The sequence below is a fragment of the Podarcis cretensis genome (assembly GCF_951804945.1).
Source record: "Podarcis cretensis genome assembly, chromosome: 3".
NCBI classification, from domain to species: domain Eukaryota; kingdom Metazoa; phylum Chordata; class Lepidosauria; order Squamata; family Lacertidae; genus Podarcis; species Podarcis cretensis.
Genome location: NC_137172.1, coordinates 96728543 through 96742213, shown reverse-complemented (window position 1 = coordinate 96742213; position 13671 = coordinate 96728543). Strand labels below are relative to the sequence as shown.

General features: G+C 40.8%; 1 protein-coding gene across 8 annotated transcripts in view; it reads right to left on the bottom strand.

Moving 5' to 3' along the window:
- The window catches only part of KIDINS220 (kinase D interacting substrate 220), a 59623-nt gene continuing 45952 nt past the window's right edge, over positions 1–13671 (bottom strand). For 4 of the 8 annotated variants that reach the window (XM_079969609.1, XM_079969613.1, XM_079969615.1 and 1 more), the window contains 5 exons: positions 11171–11203; positions 7783–7911; positions 5550–5648; positions 3345–3590; positions 1–2463 (listed from right to left, as the gene is read on the bottom strand). In XM_079969609.1, coding sequence (XP_079825735.1) covers positions 1189–2463; positions 3345–3590; positions 5550–5648; positions 7783–7911; positions 11171–11203 — 1782 coding nt within the window. In that variant the 3' untranslated portion in view covers positions 1–1188. The remainder of the gene's footprint in view (positions 2464–3344; positions 3591–5549; positions 5649–7782; positions 7912–11170; positions 11204–13671) is intronic. The other 4 variants (XM_079969612.1, XM_079969614.1, XM_079969616.1 and 1 more) reach the window with 2 other exon arrangements.

Genomic DNA, 13671 nt, shown 5'->3' with positions numbered 1-13671 from the left:
TCATGCTTATTATTTTATTGTCCTCTCAATGCTAGCGGAATACACATGGTTCACTGATTGTATTCAAATTTCTGCATATTTCATCTGCAGAACAAATTACTGACATTACAGGCACAATACTAGAAACAGAAGGGGGGAAATTATGTACCGTTTTGTTGCACATTGCCAAATGTTAGATTTTTTTTTACTTACTCTTGAGGGAACGACAATTTCTCATTCCTCAGACTTTCTACAATCTGATCAAACCTATTAATCAAAGGCCATGATTTCTGAAAACTGTAAATATTCATAATAGTTCCAAAGACTACACCCAAACTGGCTTCACCTAACACCATGACCACGACTACTTTGTTCAATTACTTCAATACTACTGTGGGCACCATCTACAACAAACAGAGAATTCAGCCTGAAATCCTATACAAAATTGCCTGGAAGTAAGTCCCACTGAAATCAATGGGGCCTACTTCTGAGTAGACATGTGAAGGATTGTGCTGTTCATCAATTACGTCCAAATCTCAGCCACAGCTAACATGTCCAACATGCAGTAATCCATTAAAACTACAGTCACACACATGGCACATTCCCAAAGACTGCACTGCTTAGAAGGAACAAACAACAGTTGTACTTTGACCACTCTACAGCAATACTTAAACCATCAAGACTTTTATAAGTGTCACACACAGAATTGGAAAATGCAAATTAACAGTTGTTTCCGTAGTTTCAGGTTCATAACAGTCTGACCCTTCTGCTTCGTTGAATGTGAGACATTCCTTCCTCCTATTTCGAAACAAATAAGTAGTACTGAACCTTATGATATACAGATAAACTATTCATTTTTGCCTTTGTGAGATCATCCAAATGTTTAAGGCATTTCCCTTTTCAGCATGTAGACTAAGGAATTTGTACTTGCACTGGAAAATTTAAGCTTTTATTTAAGAAGGAAACGCTGGTTTTATTTTGCCTAATTTTAAGCAAGTGGTTGAATCTCTCCCATTGAAATCTATGGGACTCAAACATGCTGAACTTCAGCAGGATTCTGTCCTTCACTTGCTATGGAAATTCACAGGTGAAAAAAGGGCAGGGAACCAAGCCTTGCTAAGAGAAGATTTATAGGCCTGGTCGAGAGCCAGCAAGAGGCAGCATGTTTAAAAAGTGTTGAAGCAGCGTATGTTTTAGCTTGGCTCTCTTTTAAAGAATACTTTCCCTCTCTTCTCCAAAGCCTGCACCATCAGAGCCAGTAACAGTAAGGAGCTCAGAAGAATCTTTTGAAAGCCTGGCATAACTCGAGCGCTGGCTACGCTTATGGGCCACACCTTTGATGTTATCATTTTGTACCGGAACAGAATTAGGACTCGGTCCGGGGCACAAAATGATCTGAGAGTGCTCTCTCATGCTCTCAATCTCCTCAAAATTCTGATTAGCTCGGTTGGTTGGCTGGTTGGCGCTGTTGTTATTCAGCGTGACTGTGCTGGGTGTTCGGTTTAAGTTGTAGGCTTTCTGGCATGCTGGCCAGTTCTCTTCAGGGCTGCTGGCTATTAAGCTGCTGTCCGAAGGGCTTTTCTTGTCTTCCGAGCAGATTGACATACGTGCCATGGTTGCGTCTTGAAGGCCGCTCAAGCTGAGAGGGATTCCCCGTTTCCCACTGCGGCCATCATCTTCAAGCTCAATGAGATTTGCTTTTTCGAGCTGGGAGTCATCTGTATCGTTGTGGAGAGAGTGGTTTGGAGAACTTTCACTGGATCTTACCCCAGAGTCAGAGGAGTCCTTTTTGTCGAGAAGAGCATCCGTCAAGTACTCCTTTGCTTTAATCAGGGTTCGAATGGGCTCAGATCCATGTTCTGGAGATTTGGGCTGCTTCTCTGTTTTCCCTTCGACTTTTCTGTCTTTACCTTCCTTGAGGAGGGGAGTGTTATCAGATTCTTCTGTTCCAGACTCATCTTCATCACTTGGAAGTTTCTGATAGCGCAGAGCTACACCCTTCAGCTTCAGGTCTGCAGCTTGGAAAATGCTGGTTCTTTCAGAAGATTTCTTCCCTGGGAGAAGTTTGGAGCCAGACTGATCTGATTTTTCATCTTCTTCCGTGATGGGATCCAATGGAGACGCATCGCTAGTAGACACACCTGATGTACTATAATCTACAACATCATTCCGTTTAATTAAGAAGGACTTCCTTCCATCGTCTTGCTTTTGCTCAGCATCCTTTCCCTTATCTTGTTCCACACTGGAATGAAGGGAGCCTGTTGATGTGCTCTGGCCCATATAGAAGGCTGCTGAACTGTGAGGGGAAGATCTACCACTCACCGTGCTAGAACTGGCACCCCCTTCTAATTGTGACATTTGAGCAATATATTCTCTATATGCATCTCTATATTCTGCCTGTACCTTATCGGTAAGCTTTGAAATTTCAATACTAGAATCTTGAGAATTCAGGCTTGAAAGACTTGGCGTCCGACGGGCCTGTGACTGTACAAATAGAAAGAAAACACATTAATACAAAGTCAGCAGAGTTGACACCAGTCCTTCAAAACAGAAAAGACATTCACCCCAAGAACACAGTTGTGAACAGTGCAGCATAACACTTGGCTCCTTCATAACCAAAGAGGACCAACAGCTCAGTGGTATAGCATACGCCTTGCATATGGTGGGAATACTCAGTGTTATGGGCATACCAACTATTACCTGTGCACAGTACTTTGAGCACTATGTTCACTTAACTATATAAATATTTTTACAGACAACTTGAGATGCATGAATTTCTGCATCTCTTATTTCAAGCATCTTATTTACCTGATGCTTAGAATAATAATAGAATGTATGATTCCTGCCAGGTATACAGGAACACAGAGACATCTATAATGCAACATCTTTTTGTCCCTTTCTATAGTGCTGCATGAAAAGGTTCGCTTCAATGAAGGAGGCAACCATAAAAATCTTGCATATACACACACACCTGCATTTATGCAAGTGCACACATGCAAGGTGTCTGTTGCAGAAAGCTGGTCTTATACACACACACACACCTATTTATGCATTCAGAGTTGCCTCTCCATTGAAGTGAAAGGGGGAAACAGTGCCAAATAGGAGATTTCTATGTCTCCATCTGGTGTTTTGTAAGTCACTTTGCATATCAAGCAACTAAACTGAAACAACAACAACAACAGGACCTGAAATGGGGTTTATATTTGTAACTCCAGAAAATACATTTAATGAACATAAAATGTGGCATTTCCTCTTCATGCCACCACTGCCTGCTGATTTGGGTGAGGGAGGAAGCTATTTGCTCTGTAAAATTGCTAATGTTAAGACAGAATGGGCTGAGATTAAGTCTATGTCGAAGAGAGTACCTGCCAACTCAGGTTACTATGACGTGGAGGGGCTTCTTCTAAACCAATGGTGTTCAACTCTTCAAAACTGAAGTTGAGAGCATAGGGGGCTTGACCCGGAAGACCAGTCAGCTCAGTATGAGGCAATTCAGTGTTCAGTGCAGGACGACGAGCAAGATCATTATGAGGTATGGTACTGGCGTGTTCATTTGCTGCCCGGGAATCTTCATGGGCAGCCTGACTCTCAACATTTCTCAAGTCAAGTACCTAACACAGAAAATGCAGCAATTAGGATGCAGCATGAAAAGCTCTGAAAAGATAATCTGGTTGAGGTGATTAAAAACTGGATAAACAAGTCAAAGAGTATAAAGCTGCGAAGCACACTTCTGTGAGAAAACCAGGATTTGTGAAAACCCTTGGAAAAGTTCTTTGAAATCACTGAAAAGCTATTCTGGAAAATTGGGAGACCCAGCAGAGCAGGTCCTACTGTAACATAATGAGAAGGGGAAACCTGAAAACTCTCACTGCGTGTATATGAAGACATGTGCGCAAAGGACTCTTTGGAACCTGTACTGTGTTTGTGAACACTTTTCACAAACAAGCTAAGACATACACATTTATGCAAGTACATGGTATCAAGATGTTTGCTACAAAACACCAATCTTATATAATTGTGTGTTGAAACAATGGACCGTTTCTAGTAAGTGGGATAAGAGCATCACTTTAGTATGGGGTTGGGCAACCTGTGGCACTCCACTTAATTCCAAAAGCTCTCTGCAAGCGATCAGTTCAAGCCTACGGCAAGACTGATCCATCCCTTTCCTGGCAGCCTGCGGGGTGGGAAGGCGAAAGAGAAAAAGTAAAAGGGGTAAGTAAAAGCCACTTTTGGCTCTGCCCACCCAGTCACGGGCTTCGGCCCATCAGCTCGGCATGCAGCTCTGACAGATCACCCCCAAAGGAATGCAGCCCTCAACAGAAAAAAGGCTGGCCAACCCTGCTTTAATAAATAACTCCTTTCTTTCCCCAATGCCTCCTATAAATACTCACCCAGGCTTTCTATGAGTGCACTGACAGGGCTGAAACAGACAACTGTTCAAGGCCGCAAAGCCTTGTAAAAAGCAAACATTCCTGGCACAGGGCTGCCACTTTATATAAAAGCACTATGCCAGATACGATGTCAGACATTATTTTGCAGGAGAAGGCCTTAGAGTTAGGCAAACCAAAACATGTAAAGCCTGCATTTCCATGTATAGTACCTGGTGCTAAACCAAGAGTGAGGAACCTTTCTTTGGCTGAGATCTACAAAGTTTCACGGCAAACCCTAGGGGGAACAGGGATGGGCGATATATTGTGCAAAACCAGTTTGAAGTTGGTATCATGATATGGGTTTCATAATTTTTGACCTGACCATGTATCACGAATCACGGTGTGTGTGTGTGCTACGCAAAAATCACAATGTGCAAAAACCATGAAGCCAGCCAACGCTTCTCTCGATTCCTACAGTCCCTGCTAACTCTGCTGCCTCAACTCTCCCCTGCCACCTGGAGGGGGCAGCAAATCACAAGAGCAGAAGCCAGCAAAAATCACGATGCAGGAAAAAATGTGAAGCCAGCTGACATAGCTCCACCCTTACTTCAGACATCATGATATATAGGTATATTACAATGTTTAGTTGCTGATATATCACAATGTTGAAAACCAAATATCACCCAGCCCGGCCGGGGACCACAAGCCCAAAATGAATGTGGTCAAAGGAAGAACATCTCCCCCATGCAACTTGCTCACACATGCAACACACCCATTCATTCTCTCACATGCAATCTCTCTCAAAATAACCTTCTCAGTCTCAGTATTTAGGCTCCTCCAAAAAGCATCTTCCTGGATAAGAGGAAGGATTTTAAAGCAGAGGATGGGGTTGCAGCCAGAGAGGAAAGGCTAGCTTTTCACTGCCCCACTGTGCCACATTTAGGCTTCAATAACCCACCAATGGGATCAATAAGAGGATTTTGTGAAGCCTAAATGTGGTACTGGTAGGTGAAGGGGTTGGGAGCTGATGATGCAGGCTGGGTGGGGAACATCCAGACTGTGAGCCAGCAATTCCCAGCCCCTGTGCTAATTCCTACTGAAGACAGTGGGAGTTACTTCCAAGCTAACAGACTAGGATCCAGCCACACAAGCACCGTCAACAAGGCATCTATATTTACATAAGACTTAAAATTCTCTTACTGCACTTCTGAAGAGATGCCAGTCGCCAAAATTCATGTTCATCTCTCTCTTCAGTTCATCAATGTTGCACTGTGCTAAAACGCGACCGTTTATATTGGCCTAAACAAATTTTAAAAACACAAAACAGATAAACACACCCTTGCCATCTGTAAATATTTCGTGACCTAAAAAACAACCCCTTAAATTGAATTTCACGTGAAAGTGCATGGTTAATACGAGTGGGATAGAATAACTGTACCTTTTGCAAGAAGAAATTTAAACACTTTGATAAAATATGCAAGCTTATAATTTCCACTATGGCATAAAACAAATTGTAAGTTTGTAATGTCGAGAAAACAAATCAAATGCATCATATTCCTTAATTACATATAGGGAATTTGCAGTTTCTGGATTTAAATCTGGCCTTTTAGAAAGCCTTCTCACAAGGCAGTTTACAAAAATATATTCAACCAACAACAAAAAAGAATGGATAAATAAACGTAACAAAAACAGCCCATCTGAAAATATTTCAAAAAGAAAGTCAAGCAAATGTAGATTTAGAAACTTTTAACAAAATGCCTTTCCAAAAAAATGTAAGCGCTTAAAAGTGTAAGAGGGCAAATTTCCCCAGGGACAGAATCCCACAAGCAAGGAGGTGCTGCAGAAAAGGCTCCATCTCCGGTTCACATAAAACAAGCATGAGATGACTATCTTAAATGTCTGATAAGTTCATACTGGCAAAAGCAGTCCTGGGAGTCCAAGGCACTGAGGGTTTCAAAAGTCAAAACCAGCACCTTAAATTGAGCCAAAAAATATATATCAGTAAACTGGTGTAGGATAGGTATCGCCTGATCCAACCAGCATGCTAATATCAGTATTCTGGCGGCTACATTGTGAACCAATTAAGTTTCCAAGCTGTCTTTTATGGCAGCCTCATGTAGAAAGCATTGCAAAAATCTGGATGTACCAGCACATGAATAATTTAAACCAGGTCTGTTTTCCTCAAACAGGGACACAGTTGGCAAAATCAGCCAAAATAGAAAAAAGATAATCTGAAACGCTGATGCCATCTGAGCCTCTAAGGTTAGTGCTAGGTCCAGGAAAATCCCCCAGCTGCAAATTTGATCCTTCAGAGGAAGTGAGACATGAGTACGTAGGTATTATGGAGGAAGATGGTTACATTTCTTTGTCCGTATCAGTAGAATTTCCCAACTAACAGCCCTTCAATCTTTTCTAGATTAAGTGTCAACCTGTTTGCCCTCATCCATCCCAGTTTTCAGACACCTGTTCAGAACATCCATGGTACAACAGAGCTTTAGAGGCTCCTTGTCCAGCTTTCTGCCAGCAATTTCCTGTTGAGATGCCAGCTAAGTTCTCAAGCCAAGCTCAGGGGTACATAAATTCCCTCTTCGAAAGCAGAAGTAAGCCTTAACAGCCTTGGAGATTTCCATCAGGCTGAGCTAACCCTGTGCCAACTAGGGAATTATTGCAAACAAAGATCCAGCGTGCTAAGAGAACATTCAGTGCACTGATTCTTTAGCAGCCAAAAAAACTTTATAAACCTCTTAATTTCAGCTCTATGCAATGTAGTGGATCAGTGTTGCTGTATCACACTGAATAGGACTGGGATTAAAAGATGTAGGGTGGAAAAGGGAAGTCAGTGCCACAACCAGATATTCTTAGGGTAGCACCCTTGATGGATGATATCATCATCATCATCATCATCATCATCATCATCATCACTACAATATATATACTGCCTTTCTACAAATAACACCCAAGGTGCCTAACAGTGATAATACCACTTAAAATATACAGCACCACACTAAAAAGAAGTTACTAACAAGATTAACTTCATAGTGATGGTTTGTCATGAACGTGCCTATCTAGGCTGCTTTGTTCCTTCATGCAAATGAACAGAAAACAAACCATAGTCCTCAGCTTACTTATGAACCAGGGACTGTGGCTTCTCTCTCTCTCTCTCTCTCTCAAACCAACCGTATTCAGTAAGCCAAGAACACAACTTGTCCTATCACGGTTTGTTTAGAGCAAAACAAACTATGTTCTCTTCTTTCACCATCTTTCTTTTAGTTTGCTGTGCTTTCTGCATCACATGCTGGTGTTCAATTGGCAATGAGTTTTGCAAAAAAAGGAAGGGACACTCAATATATGATTGCTGGAGAATGTAGAGCCCAAATGAAGGTGCCATTTTTAAATGAAAAACGATGTGCCATTTTTAAACGAAGGGACTCACCTTCTTTATAGTTGCAGAGTACTGAGCCAGCATATTCTGGTCGAGTCCTTCGATCTGTTTCAGCTTCTCGCACACAGCGTCAACCGTCATCGAGCTCAAAGGCACTTGGGGTGTTGCTGAGCCTGTTCCCTGCGCAAGGGAGAAGTACATACTTGCAATACGTTCAGAGGCTCATTATGCCTACTGCACATTGCTTTTCTTTGCAGAAGCAAAACGTAACACGCATCTGAGTCACAATGGAAAGGCAACACCCCCCCCCCCAAGAACTGGGAATATTGGTATACTGTCTGGTGCCCCCACCCCACCCCAGTTGAGACACTGTCCTTTCCAGATTAATACTCCAGTTTTTAAAAAGTGTTTAAAAATTAATAATAATTGCATTGTGTCATTATAAGCAAGGAGACCCATTAGAAATTTGCTCAAGATGTTCATGGATTTAAAAGTTAAATAACTTCTGACATAAAGACCAAGGAAACTTGATGACCTCTGCAGTGTACTTATTCTTCACATATACTTTCAGTGCTTGGTTCTTATGAGAGCAAGGTCTAAGAACCAAGGAAGACGCTCAAAATATCACCCATTATATAAATCTGTCCCAAGGATTCCTGGCACAATAGCATAGTGTCCTTGAACCAGATCTTAGCTAATGCTAGTTCTAATCAGAGCAGACCCAATGAAATTAATAAACCTGACTAATTTAGGTCAATTTATTTCAATGGGTTTACTCTGAGTAGGGCTAACACTGGCTGCAACCCGATGCTTTTTGAATAGCCTGAGCCAATAAAGAGGGGGACATAATGGTATGTCCCCAGTTTTAGACATTTTGTCTTAGGGAGGAATCCAAGAGGCAGTTGTGCCACATGAGAGCACTCTATGTGTTTGTGTGTGTTATGTGCAAGGGAAATAAATGCACATTTTGAAAAATTGGTGCTTTAAAACCACAAAGGTTACCTGCTAATGGAAGCGTGTCTTTTTAAAAAAAAATCATGTCCGTCTCCCAAAAAAATGAAGGCTTCTTTAAAAAACTGTAGCATCCTCACTCAACTTGTTTAATAAGGAGCTACCTCATCGACGCAGAAACATTCCACTGCTCTGAAAAACTCATAAATACTCTCTTTTTCACATTCAAAAGCCAGGAAAGCTCACTGTCTAAAGGACCATAATCAAGGACCAGGACAGATAACTGGGGGCCACTGGATTAGGAAGGCCTGGTGCTAAATAAACATATTTGCAAGAAAGGATGCAATTCTCCAAAGTATTTTTGGCACTGAAAGCCCCAGAATAACAAGCTGCTTCAGGAAGGGCATGAAGTTGCAGCAACAAAGTATTTTAATGCCATTGTGGGGTGTTTGCACTCAGCTCAGCTCACAGGTAGCAGATTCAACTAAGGACCTGTCAAAGCAACTGAAAGCCAAGCCAAACTGTGACAACCGATACATTACAGTATTCAGAAAACGTCTGGAAAGCAGACTGCAACCTGTCTGGTGCAAGGTGGAAATAGTATTATTATTATTATTATTATTATTATTATTATTATTATTTCTGTTCGCTTAATGCAGTCTTGAAAAGGTTTCCTTGAGTGCTTGAGTCGGGCCCAATACTAACAAAAAACTTGCTACCATAAAACAACCAAAAAATAATCAAGGTGTCTCCCCTGCCAGGTAAGTGATTCTCAGATGCTAGATCTATGCCTCATTTCTGTATAACCTCTACCCTAGGATACTGCCCAAAACTGTAATCTTAAAAGACAGTTGGCGTAAAAAAAAAAGTGATCAGTGGTTGTGTTGCATGTTAAAATGAACAAAGACGTTGGCTTAATAAACCACACTGTGCACAACCGGCATGTTGGTGCCAGGATTGTTGGACAGTCTTAAACCAAGGTTGGTTGTCTGCTTCTTAATCCTGACTTGCTAGGGAGAAAGAAAGAAAACAATGATCCCATGTTTGGATGCCATTCTAATCCTCTCTATGGTTCGTATATCCATTCGTGCAAAGGGAAGAACAAAGTGGGCATCGCCAGGCACTATACGGTTTATTAAACCAAGGTTCTTTAGGTTATCATTACACATGAGTGTGGCCACTTACACATGAGTGTGGCCACTAAGAGAGGGGTGTAATTTGGAAAAAAATTACAGTGCTCTGTACAAGTTTTTTGAAATATTCCTTCACAAGACTGGCTTCACAGCTTAATAGACATTACTAATCAATATAACATTGACAAAGTAGTAATTATTTTTCTTTAAGTGATCCCAAAATGGTCAATGAGACCATACATTTCTCAGGATCTATTCTATTGTGATCAGATGCAGGGGGAAGAGTTTGTGCCTGCTATTATGGGGAGCGGTGTCCCAGTTTTCAGTGTGCACGCAACACAAAAAAGTCTGCTTGAACAGGGAAATTCCTCCCTCCCCACCCACCCCAGCATTGCATGGGACAGGCTTGTGTGTGTGTGTGTGTGTGTACATATACATATATACATACATACACATACACAAAGACTATGGCTGCATGGAGATGGATAACTAGGGCTTTCCATCTTCCTTGGTCAATATGTAGCAGTGGTAGTCATAAGTCTCATTGTGTAGCCCATATTCACATTCGACAAGTGGCTCTGATAACGTTTTCTTAACAGAAGTCACAATTTTAATAAGCATAAAGATAATGAATAAAATAGTCCATAAAAACTGAAGCAGAATGTTATAGATCACTTCTTACTCAACTCAGTAATTCAAACAATATTAAAAATAACGCCTAAATGCATTAGTTTTATCTATATTATATAAATTCTATATACAGTTTTAGTGGGCTTTCCTAACATGTTTAGAATTCAGTTACGATTCCAACTATCCAGTTACCAAACTCAGTATCTGAACTATGTATGAAGCAGGAAGGAAAGCAGAAAATTGCTAAAATACAAAATGTAGTAATTACTGATGCTGTATTTCAGTGGCAAATAGTCATTTCAGCATGCATTGTAAGCTATTTTAGGGAAGACTTTTCTTACAAAAATACATAGATTACTGATGTCAATGCATGAATCATATGACAGAGATTCAGTTTAATCTGGAATGCTCCCTATTAAAAAAGCAGTATTTAAATAATAAGCAGTGCAGGTGCTTTTAGTGATATTTGTCATAAGTGAATTGGAACTGTACTTAAAACCGACATATTTTTTCCCCCAGTGGTAGTCTCTTTCATTATAAATGTGGAAAGAACATTAATTCTACTAAATATCTGCCATGCAAAATCCAAAAAGCAGGATGTCAAAGCAATCCTCAAGACTTGAAAAGTGCATTAGTGCATAAGACAGCCAGCATGAAGTGCTAGTATGGGCAATCTACAATGAGAATATAAAAATAAGTGAACAGTTTGCAGAAAGTTGCTGTACCTGTCTCTGTCTGTTTAACCCAGTTTTACACTGCTTTAAGAAAAAGGACAAAAAAAAGTGACACAGCTTAACATGAAACATGAAAAAAGTGCCATTAAAGAATGAGCTAGTATGATTATTAAGATTTCTTCGTCAAAGTGATGGAGGATAAACAGCTGGGATTTCTTTTAAAAGTGGAATACCTCCTGATTAACACATGCTAGACAAGATCCAAAGAACTGTTCTACACACCCAAGGGGATTCTGTGTTTCTCCAATAATTCCATGTTGCATTGCAAACCGATGTTGGGCTTTCGAAATCAGTTTCTGATATGGCATCACTGATCATAACCCCACAGTGCAGTCTCAGGCCCTCAGAGACACTTAGAGCAACTGTTTGACAACACGGTATGCACTGGAGAACTTTTTATGCACCTCTGCAGCTCGTTACACTCTTGATCTGCGGTGAAATTCCTGCAAAGCAAGGGCAGCCAAACTTTGGCTCTCCCATTGCTGTTGGACTCCAACTCCCATCATTCCTTGCTGGCTGGGGCTGACGGGAGATGGGAGACCAACAACATCTGCAGGGTCACAGCTTTGCCACCCCTGCTACGGAGGGCTATTAAGGCACAGAAGTCTGTGTAAAAAATATCATGAAAACTCAGGGCTTCCAAGTTCAAAATGGTATCCAATACTGCCTGCGCAGACTTCCGTTCGCACAGCAGGACTCGCCTTCCCCTCCTCACCTCTACAGCCTTCATATGCCTGGAAAATCTGCTCTGGAAGGTACCCCAGCTCTCTGGAACAGATTTTGAGAGCATTCTGAGGTTTGGAGAGAGGAGGAGAGTGAGGTGAAGACCCATTGTGCACAAGTGAGTACTGTCCTTGTTCAACTGTGTTTTACTCAAGAGTAAACCCACTTAGATTAACAAACACCACGAAGTTAAGGCCATTGTTTTCAACAGGTCTATTCTGAGCAAAACGTGAGTTCAATTCCACCCTTCATATTTATACAAATAAAATACCTGATTTATTGCAAACAGGGATTGTAATCCAGCAAATGTTTCCTCCAGGTGTAGCTAGGTTTTTACTCTTATTGCAATGGCCAGTGCTGGAGGTTCCTTGCTTTTACTGCTGATAACAAGACCTAGCTTTATACTCAATTCAGGGCCATGGGTATAGTACCAATCTCTTTCACTGAGAGGAATCCAGCAAGAGTCCCACTGAAAGCAGTTACTTCAGTGCGACTTAGCCCGTTATGTTAAACAGTTCTGCAGAACCCATAGCAGGATTTATTATTATTACATGCATAGTGCCATTGGGGTGAAATACTAGAATCATGCCTGTACCATGCTTCAACATGAATGACACTCAATTTTTAATGCAAACTAAATCCCTCATTTTCACATCATTTATTAATGCTAGCTTCTTTTGGTAATGCTTTCCTTCTACCTTGTTTTGGTCTTTTCTAAATAGCAAAATGTAAAGGTATTATGTTTAATAAAACCAATTTTGTCCATTCTACTGGTACAATCACCTTGTAATCTATCAAGTTTTTATAACACTTATTGTAGAGACTGCCTGGGAGAATGTAAAAAAAGAACTTAGAATTTTGATGAGACAAACATTTTAAAACATTTGAGCAAAACTGACACCACCTTCAAACTTCAGAAAACTGTGAGGTTGAGGTCACTCATACTTTCTCAAATAATCACTAGGAAATAATTAAAATCTTACTATACAATCAGGTAAGCACCTTTTAATTAATTCAAATGCACTTGTGAATAAAAAGAAAGATAGCAAGGGAAAGAAAGTATATTTTATCGGTATCATAAAGCTGTTATAAAAAGAGAACCTACTATCTATGGGGGGTAAACCATCTTATATCAGATTGAACAGGAGAAAAACAGGCTCTGTGCAACTACTCAAAAGTTTCTCCTATCTGTTTATATGAATGCTTCTATATATACCCTTCCCTGTGAATAATTATCATTGTACTCAAACATATGTTAGGTTGGATTCCCAAATCCATAACATAATCATTCCAACTTTGATCTTTATTATCCATGGACTTGTCTCACTCAAGACTTGCACCAGTAATGGCCAATGTGGTGGCAACAAGAGAAGGAAGGAATCTGCTGTCACTGAACAACAGGTGTGAAGGGAGAAGAGGCAGGCTAGGTCATTTTGCTGGACCATACCCATTATGCAGGTGATTCGTCTACACCAGTGTTTCCCAACCCTGGGTCTCCAGCTGTTTTTGGACTACAATTGCCATCATCCCTGACCACTGGTCTTGCTAGCAAGGGATGATGGGAGTTGTAGTCCAAAAACAGCTGGAGACCCAAGGTTGAGAAACACTAAGCTATAAACATGGTGGAAGTGATGCAGGGTGAGGAGTGAGTTTTGATGGAATCCTCCTCTTATTCTCTAAAATATTTGGAAGAAGGTGGGAGAGACTGAGTTTATCCTGCATGAGTATTTAGACTATGATCAGAAAACAAAAATCATACAACTGAAAGC